Source organism: Macrobrachium rosenbergii, chromosome 47 (assembly GCF_040412425.1).
Source record: "Macrobrachium rosenbergii isolate ZJJX-2024 chromosome 47, ASM4041242v1, whole genome shotgun sequence".
NCBI classification, from domain to species: domain Eukaryota; kingdom Metazoa; phylum Arthropoda; class Malacostraca; order Decapoda; family Palaemonidae; genus Macrobrachium; species Macrobrachium rosenbergii.
The window spans coordinates 20187797-20206025 of record NC_089787.1 but is presented as its reverse complement, the minus strand read 5'-3'; the positions used below and the strand labels follow the sequence as shown (position 1 = coordinate 20206025).

The 18229-nt window shown below is 39.3% G+C and overlaps 1 protein-coding gene across 6 annotated transcripts in view; it reads left to right on the top strand.

The window, feature by feature from the left end:
• The window catches only part of Pka-R2 (cAMP-dependent protein kinase type II regulatory subunit), a 265110-nt gene that overhangs the window by 213740 nt on the left and 33141 nt on the right, over positions 1-18229 (top strand). For all 6 annotated transcript variants that reach the window (XM_067090126.1, XM_067090120.1, XM_067090121.1 and 3 more), the window contains one exon: positions 583-668. In XM_067090126.1, the coding sequence (XP_066946227.1) occupies positions 583-668 (86 nt within the window). The remainder of the gene's footprint in view (positions 1-582; positions 669-18229) is intronic.

Here is an 18229-nt window from a genome sequence, read left to right as displayed (position 1 = left end):
TCTCTCTCTCTCTCTCTCTCTCTCTCTCTCTGCATATGAGCTATTTATGTTTTATTTTATGTATATTTCTAGTGTAAGTCTCTCTCTCTCTCTCTCTCTCTCTCTGCATATGAGCTATTTATGTTTTATTTTTTATTTTATGTATCTTCTGCATATGAGTTATGTATGTTTTATTTTATCTATATTTCTAGTGTAAGTCTCTCTCTCTCTCTCTCTCTCTCTCTCTCTCTCTCTCTCTCTCTCTCTCTCTCTCTCTCTCTCTCTGCATATGAGTTATTTATGTTTTATTTCATCTATATTTTAGTGTAAGTCTCTCTCTCTCTCTCTCTCTCTCTCTCTCTCTCTCTCTCTCTCTGCATATGAGTTATGTATGTTTTATTTTATCTATATTTCTAGTGTAAGTCTCTCTCTCTCTCTCTCTCTCTCTCTCTCTCTCTCTCTCTCTCTCTCTCTCTCTCTCTCTCTCTCTCTCTGTGAGTCTGAGAACTTTAATTCAGAGAAAGCGTGTTCTTCAGACGTCTGAGAGGCAGAATGTCTATTTTCCCATCAGATCAATTAATTTTCTCTCTCTTTCTTCCCCAGAGCCTCCACTCAACCGGTTCACCCGAAGGAAGTCTGTCTTCGCGGAGACCTATGACCCCGAGGAAGACGATGATGATGGAGAAAGGGTGAGTACCTGCAGAAGAACTTAGCCTAATCTAACCTAACCTTAGCCCAACCTAACCTAAACTAACTAACCCAGCCAGCCTAGCCTAGCCTAACCCAACCCAACCCTAGCCTAAACTAACCCACTGTTGTTATCATAGGATATCTCTTAACCTAACCTAACCTAGTTGGTACCTTGTGATATGTCTCTAACCTAGCCTGACCTAATCAAACCGACTTGTTAACTAGTGATATCTCTTACCCTAACCCAACCCAGTGGTGTAGATGTTACCACAGGATATCTCTTCACCTAATTTAACCTAGTACTATAATTGTTGCCGTAAGATATCTCTAACATAACTTAACCTAACCAGTTGTTACCTTATGGTATCTGTAAGCTAAGCGAACCTAGCCGAACCTATCTCTTAACTTAACCAAACATTGTACTATAATTGTTACCATACGATATCTCTTAACCTAACCAGACCTGGTACTGTAGTTGTTACTTTAAGATATATGTAACATATCCTAGGGCTATCGTTGTTGCCAAAAGATATCTCTTAACCTAATCTAACCTAGTACTGTAGGGGTTATCATAAGATGTCTCTAGTATAACTTAACCTAGTATTCTAGTTGTTACCAGAACATATCTCCTAAATTAACCTACCCCTATTGCTCCAGGGGTTATCATAAGATATCCTTAGTATAACTTAACCTATTACACTACTTGTTACCATAAGATATTGCATAAAATTTGAGAGCCCGTAAAGCTTACTTAGATTTTAAGGACTTTTGTTTCTTTCTGTCAAAATGGTATTGGCGGGTTTAAATCAGGTTTTTGAGGGATGAGGTGTGGGCCAACGGAAAGTCATATCGATTCTAGAGTCGATCCAAGCACTGATATGAATGCCACATTTTTTAGACAGACCCCAACCCAGGAACCTTTTCAATTTTTGTCAAACAGGTATCGAAGGATTTATAGCTGATAATCTGAAGGTTTAGGGATTTAAAGTATATTCTGTAGGCTGGACAAGGATCCTGAGATGGCTCCAGATCCAGTGACCTTATAGAATATGAACCGGAAGCCTGAACCATTATGTTTAATCGCAAGATTCAGCCATTTTATATAGATCAACAAGAAGATTTACTACAGATCCGGACGGTTAACCGGATCAGGTCGTTTCAGGTGGATGCTCATAGTAGTTAGCTTTGGCCGGGAAATGCATCCTGTTAGCTGGAAATCAGAGGGAGGCATAAATCCGTACCACTGAGGTCTTACAAGAAAGTTTCAACCAAAAGTTTTTTTGTTTTTGAAGTTTTGTGTTTTATGAGAACCAGTTCAGACTGTTGATTCAAACTGCTAGAGTAATATATATGTATATGTATATATATATATATATATATATATATATATATATATATATGTAAGGGGCCATTTGTTTCATTTTGCGATAAGCCTCAGTTTTTGTTTTTATTTAAATCTTGTCAAAATACTCTCTCTCTCTCTCTCTCTCTCTCTCTCTCTCTCTCTCTCTCTCTCTCTATATATATATATATATATATATATATATATATATATATATATATATATATATATATACACATCCTTGCTAACTGGCGTCTCAGTAGCGATGGTCATTACCGCCCCTAAAAAGAACAAGATCATTCATTGCCCCAAACAGAAACAATTGCACACCTAACGCCAAAAAGAAAAAAAACCTTTCTCACGAAGAGGTCGACGGGGCTGGCCACCCCTGACTGTAGCCCCTAGGCAAACCTTACACTCCTTAAGAAGCACATTAGATAAAAATAGAGAGAAATAGGCCAGTGAACTGACTGACCTTAACCCTCCCCACAAACTTATTCAAACGCTTCATGGTTTATTAGTTTGAAATTGGTCATCCGTAGGCGAGGTCGAATCTTCTTTGGTATTCAGACCCCCTACTCACTGACCTATTGACCTGTTTACACCAAATTTCTTTGTGTTTTTGTTTGATTATTTGTCTCAATTTGTTGTTCTTGCAGCTTTCAGTAGGTGGTAAAACTTTAAGGTCGTTGCTGTTTGATGTGACAATAATAATTATTTGTATTATAATTATTTTTATTTTGGTAAACCTTACGACCAGTGATGTCTTGAATGACAGAACAATCATCGATATTATGATTATGAATATTATCAAAGTTTCTGCACTTCCGTGTGCATTATCTAGTAGCAAGGCACTTCAGTAATAATAATAATAATAATAATAATAATATTTGCACGAGAAATTCTTGGAGCCGAGTTAAGGTGTGGTGCTTTTTTTTTTATCAATGGGTCGACCTTTTTTGATTGGATAATTGAGCAGTTTGAGGCGAGCCGACTTATACAAAGAACAAAAAAGTATCGGATTCACTTAGTGCTCCCCTGAATAGATTACACCCAAGTGAAACGGGGGGAGAGAGAGAGAGAGAGAGAGAGAGAGAGAGAGAGAGAGAGAGAGAGAGAGAGAGAGAGAGGGTATTATATTATTCACTCAGTGTCCTTTTGAGTATGTTACGGCTAAGAGAGAGAGAGAGATAGAGAGTACAAAAAAGTGATTCATTCAGTGTGGTTTTGAATGTTATATCTAAGAGAGAGAGAGAGAGTATAAAACAGTATGATTTAATCAGTGTAGTTTTGAATAGGTTACACCCAGAGAGAGAGAGACAGAGAGAGAGAGAGAGACAGAGAGAGTAAATAAAAGTTATAAACTATGCATATTTTTGAATGTTACCACCAAGAGAGAGAGAAATATATAAAAATATAATTCACTCACTGTACATATGAATAGGTTACACCAAAGAGAGAGAGAGAGAGAGAGAGAGAGAGAGAGAGAGAGAGAGGAATTGATTGTCGTAAAGTTAATGTTCTTCTTCTTCTGGCGTTTAAATATAGACAGAAATAGCTGTCTGCGACCCTTGAAGGGCTTCTGGAAAGATGTAGAATGGAGCCAACTTCACACTTTGGAAAAAAAAAAAAAAAAGTGGAGCTAAGCACTTACGGAGCTCCTTGACGATTGTGCGTCTTAGGTAACAGGGGACAGACATGACTCACGACGCAGGACGCAAAAGGGGTGTACTGACGCACGACTCTGGAGCTGCAGTTTTCATAGTTTTGTTGTTTGTTTTGGGGCCATTTTTTTTTTTTTTGATTGCAGTTGCTTGCCGCTAGGATCTCTCTCTCTCTCTCTCTCTCTCTCTCTCTCTCTCTCTCTCTCTCTCTCTCTCTCTCTCTCTCTCACAGGTGTAACTTCTTCAAAATTACACTGATTGAACCATACTGTTTTTGCTCTCTCTCTCTCTCTCTCTCTCTCTCTCTCTCTCTCTCTCTCTCTCTCTCTCTCTCTCTCTCTCTCTCTCAGGTTAACTGTTCAAAAGTACTCTCTCTCTCTCTCTCTCTCTCTCTCTCTCTCTCTCTCTCTCTCTCTCTCTCAGGTGTAACTCCTTCAAAATTACACTGATTGAACCATGTTTTTCTCTCTCTCTCTCTCTCTCTCTCTCTCTCTCTCTCTCTCTCTCTCTCTCTCTCAGGTGTAACTCTTCAAGGTGTAACTGTTGAACCATACTTTTTGTCTCTCTCTCTCTCTCTCTCTCTCTCTCTCTCTCTCTCTCTCTCTCTCAGGCGTAACTTCTTCAAAAGTACACTGATAGAACCATTTTCATTTCCTTTTGGGCACCGAATGACCTCGTCATACTGTAGGTTCCCAGCACTTGGCCTTTGGCGTAAAGTCTGTTTCATCAAATATCATCATCATTCATCATCATTATCATTATCATCTTTCATCATTATCAACATCATCATCATCATCATTCTTCATTATTCATCAATATCATCATCATCATCATTTACCATTATCATCATCATCGTTATTCATCATCCATCATTATTCATCATTATCATCATTATCTGTATCATTATTCATCATCATCGTCATCATTCATCATCAAGCATCATCATCATCAGCATTCATTATCAACATCTCTCTAACATCATCTCTTCCATCAGATTAACTCCTTCATTGTTCATCATTGTCATGATAGAACAACATTCATTGTCATCATTGGGGGTTATTCATCATCCTTAATGATCATCGTCATCATCATCTGTCAGGTTCATCAGCACTTATCATCTTTCATCATTAAAATCCATTTTCATTGGCTATCATCATCGTCATTATTCATTATCAAGCATCATCATCATCATCAGCATCATTATCATTAACATCATCGTCTTTCATCATTATTATCATCATCATCATTCTTCATCATTCATCATTGTTATCATTCATCGTTATTCATCACTATCATCATCATTCATCATCCTTGTCATCGTCATTCATTATCTTTATCATCATCATCATCATTATTTTCATCATTATTGTCATCATCATCATCATTCTTCATTATTCATCATTATCATCATCGTAATTCTTCATTATTCTTCAGTATTCATCATTATTCATCATCATTATCATCATCATTCGCCATCATATCATCATCATTCATTATCATCATCATCAATTATTATTCACCATCATTCATCATTATTCATCATTATTCATCATCAGTCATTATTCATCATAATCACCTTCATCCTTCATCATCATCATCTCCGGGAGACCTAATTGGCAGGATGCTGTTATGATCGTGTCCCAGGCAGGACCCCTGGAACGGAAGAGTACGCTCCCGTGATCTTTCCAGGGAAACCTGGAAGGTGTTTTACGTAAGCATATTACGAAAAGGGGGAGGAGTGGGAATGCTGTCGGAGTGGGAGGAGGAGGAGGAGGAGGAGGAGGAGGAGGAGGAAGATGTCTTGGAAGTACAAAACGGGTCGTTATATATCTTAAAGACAATATATTTTATATATATATATATAGAAATAATCAACACACAATCGCGTGTGGAACAGAAATAGATTTCTGACTCACGTCAGGATCGAACCCGGGTCGTCCAATTGAAAGGCAAGGGCGCTGCCCACTAGGCCGGACAAGTCGTAAAAGAAGCTGGAACCTGAGTGCCACTGCACATATATATGTATGTATGTATTTTTATTATAAATGTTTCTGCGTGTATGTGTGTGTGTGTAAACTTACAAATTACACTCTACAGTCCTGTCTATATTTACAGGACTGAACAGGACCAATGGTCTCTCTCTCTCTCTCTCTCTCTCTTTCTTGGAAGATGTAAATAAACCCACCCACCCCCCGCCCCCCCCTCCCCAAAATCACCTGCGCCCTGGGGCGGTTCCTTCTCCGTCCATTTCGGCCAGGACAATAAAATGTGTCCTGAGTGAACAAAGATGATCTGGATGGACTGTTTTGCTTGGTAAACAGGCAGGTTGATTGCTGCTCTCTCTCTCTCTCTCTCTCTCTCTCTCTCTCTCTCTCTCTCTCTCTCTCTCTCACACACACACACACACACACACAAACGCTTTTGTGTAACCTATTCAAAACTACACTAATTGAATTATTCTTCTTAGGAAAATATTAAGACTTTCTCTCTCTCTCTCTCTCTCTCTCTCTCTCTCTCTCTCTCTCTCTCTCTCTCTCTCTCTCTCTCTCACACACACACAAACGCTTGGGTGTAACCTATTCAAAACTACACTCAATTGAATCATTGAATTTTTCTTTTTAGGAAAATATTAAAGTTCTCTCTCTCTCTCTCTCTCTCTCTCTCTCTCTCTCTCTCTCTCTCTCTCTCTCTCTCTCTCTCTCTCTCTCTCTCAATGCAGGCAATGAGGTCCCGGCTGGGTTGAATGGGTGTAGTCCTGTCGAAATTCAAGGACACCGATCAAGGACTCAGTTCGCCCGACTGAGCAATCGTTATTTGTGCTGTGTCGTTTAAAGCTCTCTCTCTCTCTCTCTCTCTCTCTCTCTCTCTCTCTCTCTCTCTCTCTCTCTCTCTCTCACATAGGTACGTGTGCGTGTATATACTTGGCACACATGTGACCTCATGTGTCGCTCGTACACACACCAGCCCGCATGGTTAAACCGTAAGTGATGTTTTGCCGTGATAAGAAAAACATTCTCTCTCTCTCTCTCTCTCTCTCTCTCTCTCTCTCTCTCTCTCTCTCTCTCTCTCTCTCTCTCTCTTTTATATTTATTTTTCTCCCTCTCAGTTTCTCTCTCTCTCTTACTCTCTGTCTGTCTGTCTCTCCCTTTAATAAATTTCTCTCTCTCTCTCTCTCTCTCTCTCTCTCTCTCTCTCTCTCTCTCTCTCTCTCTCTCTCTCTCTCTCTATATTATACATATATATTTTTTCTCTCAATTTTTTTATCTTTTTATATCTATACTCTAAATCTGTATATCTGTCTTTTTATTCTCTCTCTCTCTCTCTCTCTCTCTCTTATAATTTTTTCTCATTTATATATTTCTCTCTCTCTTTTTTTATTTATATTTATATATATATATTATATATATTTATATATATATATATATTTATTTTCTCTCTCTCTCTCTCTCTTTATAAATCTCTCTTCTCTCTCTCTCTTTCTGCATGTGCAACCGTCAAGTTCTGCTTTAGGCAAACCCGGTAAATCCAGGAGGTCCGAAAGAGAGAGAGAGAGAGAGAGAGAGAGAGACATGAGCAGAGTGCGTGCGTGCGCGTGTGTCCCCTGAGGGAGGGTGAGACCTGACTGCAAAAACCCCTGGTATGTATACCTGTGCAATTTCCCACGGTGACGTCACAATTAACTACCCACACTATCGATTGGTTGTATCTGCAGTGACGTCACGACTTGCGTCTTCGTCGGCGGCCTCGTCCATTGGCTGCTTGTGGGTGACGTCACATGCTCACCTTGCTGGCCCGTTATTGATTGGTTGGCGAAAGTTGGGGAGAAAGACACTCCCATGCAGTGATTGGTGGGTTGACTGACGGCGACGGTGCTTTTGCCGTCGCGAGGTCGGTCCTTTTTGCCCAAATCTTCAAGTCATGCTGGTAGCACTGATTTGCTCTTGTAAATGGAATAGATTAAATATATACTTTATATATATATATATATATATATATATATATATATATATATATATATATATATATATATATATATATATATATATATATATATTTTATATATATATATATATATATAATTATATATACAGAATTAATGATTAATGACAGGTATTTTTGTTAGTTAAATCTGAAAAAGATATATGAATTTGAAAGAAAATTCTCTCTCTCTCTCTCTCTCTCTCTCTCTCTCTCTCTCTCTCTCTCTCTCTCTCTCTCTCTCTCTAATGGCCACAATGGTTTTACAATGGTTTTTATCTGTTTACAAATATTATTTTTATATATATATATATATATATATATATATATATATATATATATATATATATATATATATATATATATATATATATATGTGTATGTGTGTGTGTGTATCAGAATAAGTCACCAAACTGCACTTAGCAAATATAAACGTAGATAACCACTGGAAAAGCTTAAATTAAAGACCAGGTACCTGGCACTTCTGCGTACCCCCGAAGAAGCGTCAGTAATGCACGAAAGCACTTGGAACCTGGTCTGTAATTTTCACTTTTCCAGTGGTTGTTCGTGTATATGCATATGTAAATATATGTGTGTATATATATATATTTATGTATATGTATGTTTATTATATATACATTTATATATATATTCATATATGTATGCATATAAATACCAGCTTTAACCTTTATACCACCTAGCACAATCAAGCTCCATATTATCGCTGTCTGGGTGTCAGCAACCTTGCAGACGGAGTATATTTATATATAAATGTATATATACATTATATATAAATTTATAATATATATATATATATATATATATATATATATATATATATATATATATATATATATATATATATATATATTTATAAACACGTACAAATTTTAACTGTCATGCCCAAGCAAACTTCATAGTATCACCATCTGGGTGTCAGCAGCCTTGCAGATGGAGTATATTTATATGTAAATGTAAATATGTAGATATATATATATACAGTATATATATATATATATATATATATATATATATATATATATATATATATATATATATATATATAAACACATACAAATTGTAAACTGTCACGCCACCTAGCAAAAGCAAGCTTCAGAAGACCGCTTTTATGGGTTAACGTCCCAGCAGGCAGAGTATATTTATATATAAATGTAAATACATAGATATATATATATATATACATACATATATATATATATACACACATACATAAACACATACAGATTTTAACCGTCATGCCACCCAGCACAAGCAAGCTTTGTAAGACCGCCCCTCGGCGGGTGAACGTCCCGGCAGGCAGAGCGTGAGTGAGTGAGTGAGTGACAGAGCAGGTGACTCCCCGGAGCATCGGAAAGCAATGCCGAATTCCGCATGGAGGGGTGAGAATTACCCACCTCTGCATTACATAAGTCTCGACAAACGGATGGAGAGTCGAGAGACTTAGCCCTGTTCACTATCGATCCCGCGGGGACCTGGCCCTCTAAATAATTGAGGAGGGTCCAAGCATTTTGGAAGCCTCGCTCGTCGGTCCCTGCAACACCACCCCCCCCTCCCCCCTTCCCTTCCTGCCCCTTTCTGGGTGGGGATTGTTGTAGGGAAGGGGGGGGGAGGTTTTAGTGCTTTAATTTCGTTATTATTATTATTATTATTATTATTATTATTATTATTATTATTATTATTATTATTATTATTATTTTCATTATTATTATTATTGTGGTTGTTTAGTTGTTTTTTATTTTGTTCCGATTAGGGTTATTATAAATGTTATTGGTATTGTTCACGCAAATTGGGAAAGATAGAATAAAATGAAAATGATATTAAGAAATTGGTCATTGTATTTGTTGATGTCCGATACATATTTGCATATATTCAATTTATATTTATATATGTATATATATATATTTATGTATATATATATATATATATATATATATATATATATATATATATATATATATATATATATACACACACACACATGTATATATATAGTATATATATATATACATACATAATACACATGTATAATATATATATTTATATATATATGTGTATGTATGTGTATATACTTTTAGTAAAATTTTGCATTGAGCAATATGATAAATGCACAGCAAGATCCAACTATAATGTTTTGATCATTGTATTTAACTGTGCCTGAATCATCCATACACGAGGAACTGGCAACGCCGCAAAAAAAAGAAAAAATGCCACATCTATACCAAATCATCCCCCATTTTCCCGAAAAGTTCGAACGCGATTCAGGAAATACGGCATCAGTGCCAATCACCCTCCGAATCCCAGCCAAGCCATTTGTAGACAGACTTGATAGGTAAAGGATGCCGGTTCCGCGGAGCCGTGGAGCCAAGGAAAGCTAAAGACACACAGAGAGGCGGAACGCCCCTTATTTGGAAAAGAAACAATCGATTGAAACCGCCTCTTATGAATGGCTTTTCCTCGCGGGTCGCTGGCGCCGAAGAACCAAACATTTTCTCAGCTCTCTGCGGCTGTCTTCAAGTTCTGAATTGTTTTGGGGTTGAGATTGCCGCTCTGTGCGTTGCTTTGCAATGGCTGCAGCCTTGCACAGGCTGCCTCCCACCAGGTACCGTTCGTTAATCTCGGGGTTGTGGGGCTATAATGAATAATTATCGTCGAGGATTCGTGTCGTCACTCCTTTTGTACATGTAGAGATTTTAGGAGCCTTCTCAGATGTCATTATTCAGTGCACCTCACGCGGCGCACTGTAGGCATGACTTAGGAATCTTTCCAGCGTCCCTTCCAAGACCCCTATAGCTGCAATCCCGTCATTCTTTTTACTGCACCTCCGTTCATATTCTCTTTCTTCCTGACAATTGTTTTATAGTGCAACCGCGAGGTTTTCCTCCTGTTACGCCTTTCAGACCTTTTTACTGTCTCTACTTCCTGCCTCTAAGTAGGATTCTCAGGAAGAAGGATCCGCTATTTGGAGTCCTATTGTAAACGGAGGAAATGCTATTGCCAAATTACCCAATCATTTCGAGGCTGGAGTCCAATGAAAGTGCTATCGCCAAGTTCCCCAGTCATTTCGAAGCTGGAGTCCAATAAAAGACCTTTGCAGAGGGGGAAGGGGAATTGGGCTGAGGTCCTATAGGGGTAGGAGGGAAGGGGGTGGGGGGGAAAGAGATCGAAGGGGATAGATAGATAGATAGATAGACAGATATCCAGCGGCGATCACAACAAAGGCCCTCTGACGATCTTTGTGAAGTGGCTGTTTCTATTCGGCCCCCCCTTCCTCAACCCCCTGAAACCCTTTGTTGCTCCTCTGCCTGATTAGGGGGGGGAAGCTCTCTCTCTCTCTCTCTCTCTCTCTCTCTCTCTCTCTCTCTCTCTGGAAGCGCTTTGGTTGTCGAAATCATCATTTAGTAATTTTTTCTTTTCAAACCTCCTGAAAGCCTTGTTGTTCTTTTCAAGGGGGAGGGAAAGCCTTGTTCTCTCTTCTCTCTCGGAAGGGGAGGAAATCATCAGTGAGTCATTTTTTTCAAACTCCCTGAAACCCTTGTTGTTCTTTTGCCCAAAGGGTAGGGAAAGCCCTCTCTCTCTCTCTCTCTCTCTCTCTCTCTCTCTCTCTCTCTCTCTCTCTCGCTTTTCGACTGTTTGTTTGTCAAGTCAATAAATCTATTCTTTGGTAAGTTTTCTTTTATATGTTCCAGCAAATGGGTTTTTTTTCCCCACCACTGCCAAGCTTTGGAAGTCTCTCCCTTCTTCCGTGTCTTTTCCCTCGTGGTTTTCAGCCCCTCCTTCAGCCCTCCTTCAGATCTGGGCTAGAAAAGGGTATGTAGTTTCTCTGTGGACTCCATGGAATTCGCCAACTCAAGGATCAGCATTTCAAGTCATTCAGTTCCAAAATATGGAACTTTCTACCATCTCCCGTGTTCCCTGATTTTAATAATAATAATAATAATAATATTAACAATGGTTGTAGCAACTGAATGTGGTATTTAATTTGGGGATGAGGCTGCAACACCCATACCTTCACAGACGGGTAAAGTAGCTATATTTCCCCGATTTGAAGTCCAGCGGTTCTCAAGCTTAAATGTAGATAGAATAGAACCAGTTGCCCGATGGATGAGAGGGGGGGGGAGATGGGAAGGATGAGGAGAGAGGATTTATAGTTGCCTTTGAATGAAGTCAGTGAGAAGATAGATAGATAGAAGATTGAGAGGATTGAAGAAGATAGAGAGGATTGAAGACAGCCATCAGAAGTGAATTATCCTATGAAAATCCTACGCACGGTCTCTGTCAGTCGAAGGAGAGAAGTGATCATACTATGAAAATCCTGTGAAGGGTCTTTGTCAGTCCTGCGCTGGATCTGTTTCAGTCCTGCGCAGGATCTCTCAATCCTGCGCTGGATCTGTTTCAATCCTGCGTAACATCTCTCTCAATCCTGCGCATGATCTCTTTCAATCCTGTGCAGCATCTCTGTCAATCCTACGCAAGATCCCTGTCAATCCTACGCAGGATCTTTGTCAATACTATGCAGGATCCCTGTCAATCCTATGCAGGATCTCTGTCAATCCTATAGGCATGATCCCTGTCAATCCTACGCATGATCCCTGTCAATCCTTAGCAGGATCCCTGTCAATCCTACGCAGGATCTCTGTCAATCCTACGCAGGATCTCCGTCAATCCTATGCAGGATCTCTGTCAATCCTGCGCAGGGTCCCTGTCAATCTTGCGCTGCATCTCTGTCAGTCGAAGGAGAGAAACGATCATCCTATGAAAATCCTGTGCAGGATCTCTTTCAATCCTGCGCAGGATCTCTTTCAATCCTGCGCAGATCTCTGTCAGTCCTATTCAGATCTCTGTCAGTCCTATTCAGATCTCTGTCAATCCTGCGCAGATCTCTGTCCTATTCAGTCCTATTCCTGAGCAGGATCTCTGTCAGTCCTGCGCAGGATCTCTATCAATCCTACGCAGGACCTCTCCCAATCCTACGCAGGACCTCTCCCAATCCTACGCAGGATCTCTCCCAATCCTACGCAGGACCTCTCCCAACCCTGCGCAGAATCTCTCCCGATCGAAGGAGAGGAATGATTAATCAAAAGGGCCTCCTTATCATCAGGAACCGCAAAGGCGCCTCCGTCGGCAGAGGGCTGAAACAGAAGCCCCCTTATTCTCGGGCCTGATATAAAGAAGCCCCTTGGAAGCGCCTCCGTATGCTCCCGCGCGCGCGCGCCCCCTCCCTCCCTCCCTTCCTCAATCACTTATAGACAAACAGAGAGGCGCAGCTACGCAAACATTGAATCACCACTGAAATGAAATGTGGGAAATTAAGAGAAGAAGAAGAAGAAGAAGAAGAAGAAGAAGAAGAAAAGAAGAAGAAGAAGAAGAAGTGAGTGTCTTTGTTCTGTCTGTGTTTTGTCTTTGCTCGTGATTGGCTGTTAGGACGTTGGTAATTAGCACATTGGTTGAAAACTTGGTTGGTGAATAAAAGTAAATATGTACACACTCACACACACATATATATGCATATTTAAATCTATATAGATATATGAATCGTTTGGATTAATTTAAAACCTCCTTTTATCAAGAACTCGTAAACATTTCTCTTTAAGTATTAGTTTCGTTTCTCTGGTCTTTGATTGGATGGGTAACCTCGCATGAATAAAGCTCCTATTAACCCACTTGCAATAGAAACGCTTCATAGCATTCAGCCATTTCATTTCTGTAAAGCAGTTTTTCGTACCGTCTCCCAGAGGACTGGAGATTGTATAAATGAGTATTTCATTAAGAAAAGGCGATTTCACTGTGATAGCAATTTTTCAAAGGAGGCACATCACCAAGAGGGGAATTTCACTTGCTGAAGAGGGCTATTTCACAAAGGAGGTACATCAAAAAGAGAGTGGAATTTCACTTGCTGAAAAGGGCTATTTCACAAAGGAGGTACATCAAAAAGAGCGTGGAATTTCACTTGCTGAAAAGGGTTATTTCACAAAGGAGGTACATCAAAAAGAGCGTGGAATTTCACTTGCAGAAAAGAGCCATTTCAGAAAGGAGGTGCATCAAAAAGGCCGGGGAATTTCACTTGCAGAGAAGGGTCATTTCACAAAGTAGCCATTTCACAGGGAGGGGAAACTACACTAAGTGGGTCATCTTCACAAAAAAGGCTAAATTTCACAAAAAAAGGAAATATTTCACAAAGAGGACCGATTTTTAAAACCACCAACCCCTTTCACAAACAGAAAAATGTACCATTTCATAGTGTTTGGTAGCCATTTCACAGACGCCCACAGCAGAGACTCAGGAGAAGAAGAAGAAGAAGAAGAACAAGACACAGTAGAGACTCAGGAGAAGAAGAAGAAGAAGACCACAATGACTCAGGAGAAGAAGAAGAAGAAGAAGAACAATGTACCATTCCACAGGGTGTAACCATTTCACAGACGCCCACTGTAGAGACTCCTGCCTGACGAAGCCTCTCAAAAACCCTCCCTCAAAAAACCCTCCCTCAGGAGAAGAAGAAGAAGAAGAAGAAGAAGAAGAATCACAAACAGAACAATGTAATATTCCACAGGGTGTAACCATTTCTCAGACGCCCACAGCAGAGACTCTTACCTGGCGAAGCCTCTCAAAAACCCTCCCTCAGAAGAAGAAGAAGAAGAAGAAGAAGAAGAAGAAGAAGAAGAAGAAGAAGAAGAAGAAGAAGAAGAAGAAGCTCTAACCAAAAAGTCAGCTAGCAGCAGCAGCAGGAGCAGGAGGAGGGTCGAGTAGGAGAGTGGTGATCAGGATGTCATTCAGACGAGAGACAAGTAGGGCAGAATCTATCTACCAGGCAACGTATTGACTTTGATCTTCGCCAGCCAAAAGAGATCAATCGGGTTATATTCCCATACCAGGCAAGAAGATGAAGACCCAGAATATTCGGGCTTCTTTGATTATCGTCTAATAACTGGCTGGCTGGAGAGAGAGAGAGAGAGAGAGAGAGAGAGAGAGAGAGAGAGAGAGAGAGAGAGAGACGCATTGCAGGAAAATCATGAAGTGAGATGGGGCGGTGAAAGATGGTCTGTTGGAAATGTAAAGAGGATGATGATAAGTGGATTTCTTCCTAGGAAAAATGTTAACACTTGATACTCAGCTCTCTCTCTCTCTCTCTAGCACCAAATTGCCTATTCAGGCATCTGCTCACACCCTGTTTCATGAACCTCCCACTTCCAGGAGGTCATTTCACTGGAATGTTGCAGCGTTCCATGCAAATTCCAGCTGCAGAGATTCACGAACCTCAACCTTTTCAATATAAATTGTGGCCTTTAAAGATAAATATCAGTTACATTTATAAAGTCGGATTGACTTTGCTTTCTCAATTTCTTGTTCTATCTCGACAATATGCGAAAACACTGGAAAATATAAAAAAAATACTTACTGTCTTGAAAGCGAGACATTCTCATTTTAAAAGAAACTCCTGCAAGATCAAGGGAATGCAAAGTCATGCCTTGCATTATGCAGAATCGAGCAGCCGAGGAAAAAGATGAAACTGAGTTCAGTTCACTTTGTGTTGACTTCTTTTTTTCCGCGTCCATAATTCCAATGAATATGGAGATGGATGCACTTTGTGGCAAATGGTCTGGTCTTGTCCTCTGCGAGAAATTGCATTACCAGGATATTGAAACTTCAGCAATGATAACCTTGAAAGAGAACGGCATTGCCAATACTCTGGGAACAGGAAGTGCATTGCAAATATTTTGGAAGCTGGAACTGCATTGCAAATATTTTGGAAGCTGGAACTGCATTGCAAATATTTTGGAAGCTGGAACTGCATTGCAAATGTTTTGGAAGCTGGAACTGCATTGTCAGTCACAAGGACATAGAAACTCAGTGATGAGAAGTCGGGCTGCACTGGTGGTAATCTAGAGTCTAGAAATGTAGTGCCAGTATTCTAGAACTGCATCAGGAGTACTTTGGACAGTGGACTTGCAGTAATTAAGGAACTGGAACACTAGTGCTAACCGTCTGGAAACTGGAACACAAGTGATAACCTTCTGGAAACTGGAACTGTGTCAAGTCACAAAGATTGTAAAATCCAGTGATGATAAAATGGAACCAGGAGGTGTATAATACAATGGAAGCTGAATTGCATTGACAGTATTCTGGAAACTGAATCTGCATTGACAGTTATTCTGGAAATTGGACGTGCATTAGCAATAATCTGGGAACTGAACTTGCATTGACAGTAAACTGGAAACTGGACTTGAAGGGGCAATAATCTGGGAACTGGACTTGCATTGACAGTAAACTGGAAACTGGACTTAATGGGCAATAATCTGGAAGTGGACTTGCATTTACATTAAGCTGAAAACTTGACTTGAATGGGCAATAATCTGGAAAGTTGACTTGAATGGGCAATAACCTGGAAACTGAAAACTGTACAGTGATAATAATCTTGAAACTGAGCTTGCAATGGCAATAATGTGGAAACTGGAACTGCAGTGCCAATAATCTGGAAACTGAACTTACATTGGCAATAATCTGGAAACTGGAATTGTACTGGTACAGTCTGGAAATTTGTATCGCACTGATAATCTGGATGCTGAAACAAAATTGGCAAAAGTCTGGAAATTAGTCTTGAATTGAAAGTAATCTGGAAACTGGAATTGATTAAAAAAACATAAACCTTTTTCATTCTTTTGGTTCACAGACACACACATGAAAATAAATAAATATATATATATATATATATATATATATATATATATATATATATATATATATATATATATATATATATTCATGTTTGTGTATATGAACCAATATATTCATGTTTGTGAATCTGTTAATCAGTTCCAGTTTCCAGGCTACTTTCAATGCAAGACTAATTTCCAGGTGAATACTTTTCTAATCAACTCCAGTTTCCAGATTACTTTCAGTGTAAAAGTAATTTCCAGACTTTTACCAATACTGTTTCAGCATAAAGATTATCAGGCGATACAGATTTCCAGACTGTACCAGTACAATTCCAGTTTCCAGATTAATATCAGTGCCGTTACAGATTACTGTCAGTGCAGTTCCAGTTTCCGGATTATTGGCACTGCAGTTGCAGATTCCAGATTGTTGCCCATTCAAGTCCAATTTCCAGATTATTATCATTGTAGTTCTAGTTTCCAGATTATGATCACTGCAGTTCCAGTTTCAACATTATTGCCCATTCAAGCCCAGTTTCCAGATTATTATCATTGCAGTTCCAGTTCCCACACTATTGCCCATTCAAGTCCAGTTTCCAGATAATTATCACTGCAGTTCCAGTTTCCAGATTATTGCCCATTCAAGTCCAGTTTCCAGATTATTTATTCAATTCCAGTTTCCAGATTTCATTCAAGCCCAGTTTCCAGATTATTATCATTGCAGTTCCAGTTTCAAGATTACTGCCCATTCAAGTCCAGTTTCCAGATAATTATCACTGCAGTTCCAGTTTCCAGATTATTGCCCATTCAAGTCCAGTTTCCAGATTATTATCACTGCAGTTCCAGTTTCCAGATTACTGCCCATTCAAGTCCAGTTTCCAGATTATCATCATTGCAGTTCCAGTTTCCAGATTATTGCCCATTCAAGTCCAGTTTCCAGATTATTATCATTGCAGTTCCAGTTTCCAGATTATTGCCCATTCAAGTCCAGTTTCCAGATTATCATCACTGCAGTTCCAGTTTCCAGATTACTGCCCATTCAAGTCCAGTTTCCAGATTAACATCAATGCCATTACAGATTATTATCGCTCCAGTATCTGTTTCCACAATGACATCAACTCTGTATCCAAGATGGTCTGCATATACACACACAAACACTAGCGCAAGATCAACCAACATTGTCAGATCATCATTGGATCGGAGGCAAAACCATGAGGGTGTCCCCGACCCCGCAACATTTAATGTCAATCAACGGGCAATGAGGTCGATTGGTGGGCATTGAGAGAGAGAGAGAGAGAGAGAGAGAGAGAGAGAGAGAGAGAGAGAGAGAGAGGGCAGGCAGGCTTCGTTGAGTGGACCTTATGTTTTGTACTAGAGGGGAACCTCTATCTTACAGCATGAGTGGTGTTATTTTTGTATTATTATTATTATTATTATTATTATTATTATTATTATTATTATTATTATTATTATTATTATTATTATTATTATTATTATTAAGGTAAAAATAATAGATGAACAAAATAACAAAAATTTTTATTATCAGAAATATGAAAAATTTCTTCACCTTACCAATTGTTCAGGAAGTCATGCCCGTGTTATGCCCAGACCCGAAAAAAGGAGAAAAAGTGGGAGGAAAAAAAGAGAATGGGAGTTTCTTACGAAAACAAGTGAAAAAATGCGCCGAAGTTTCTTCGGCGCAGTCGAGTTTTCTATTCAGCCGCTACAGCGTGTAATCAAGGCCACCGAAAATAGATATATCTTTCGATGGTCTTGGTATAATGCGGCCCATGAAACTTTAACCACGGCCCGGTGGTGGCCTGTCCTATATCGTTGCCAAACGCACGATTATGGCTAATTTTAACTTTAAATAGAATGAAAACTACTGAGGCTAGAGGGCTGCAATT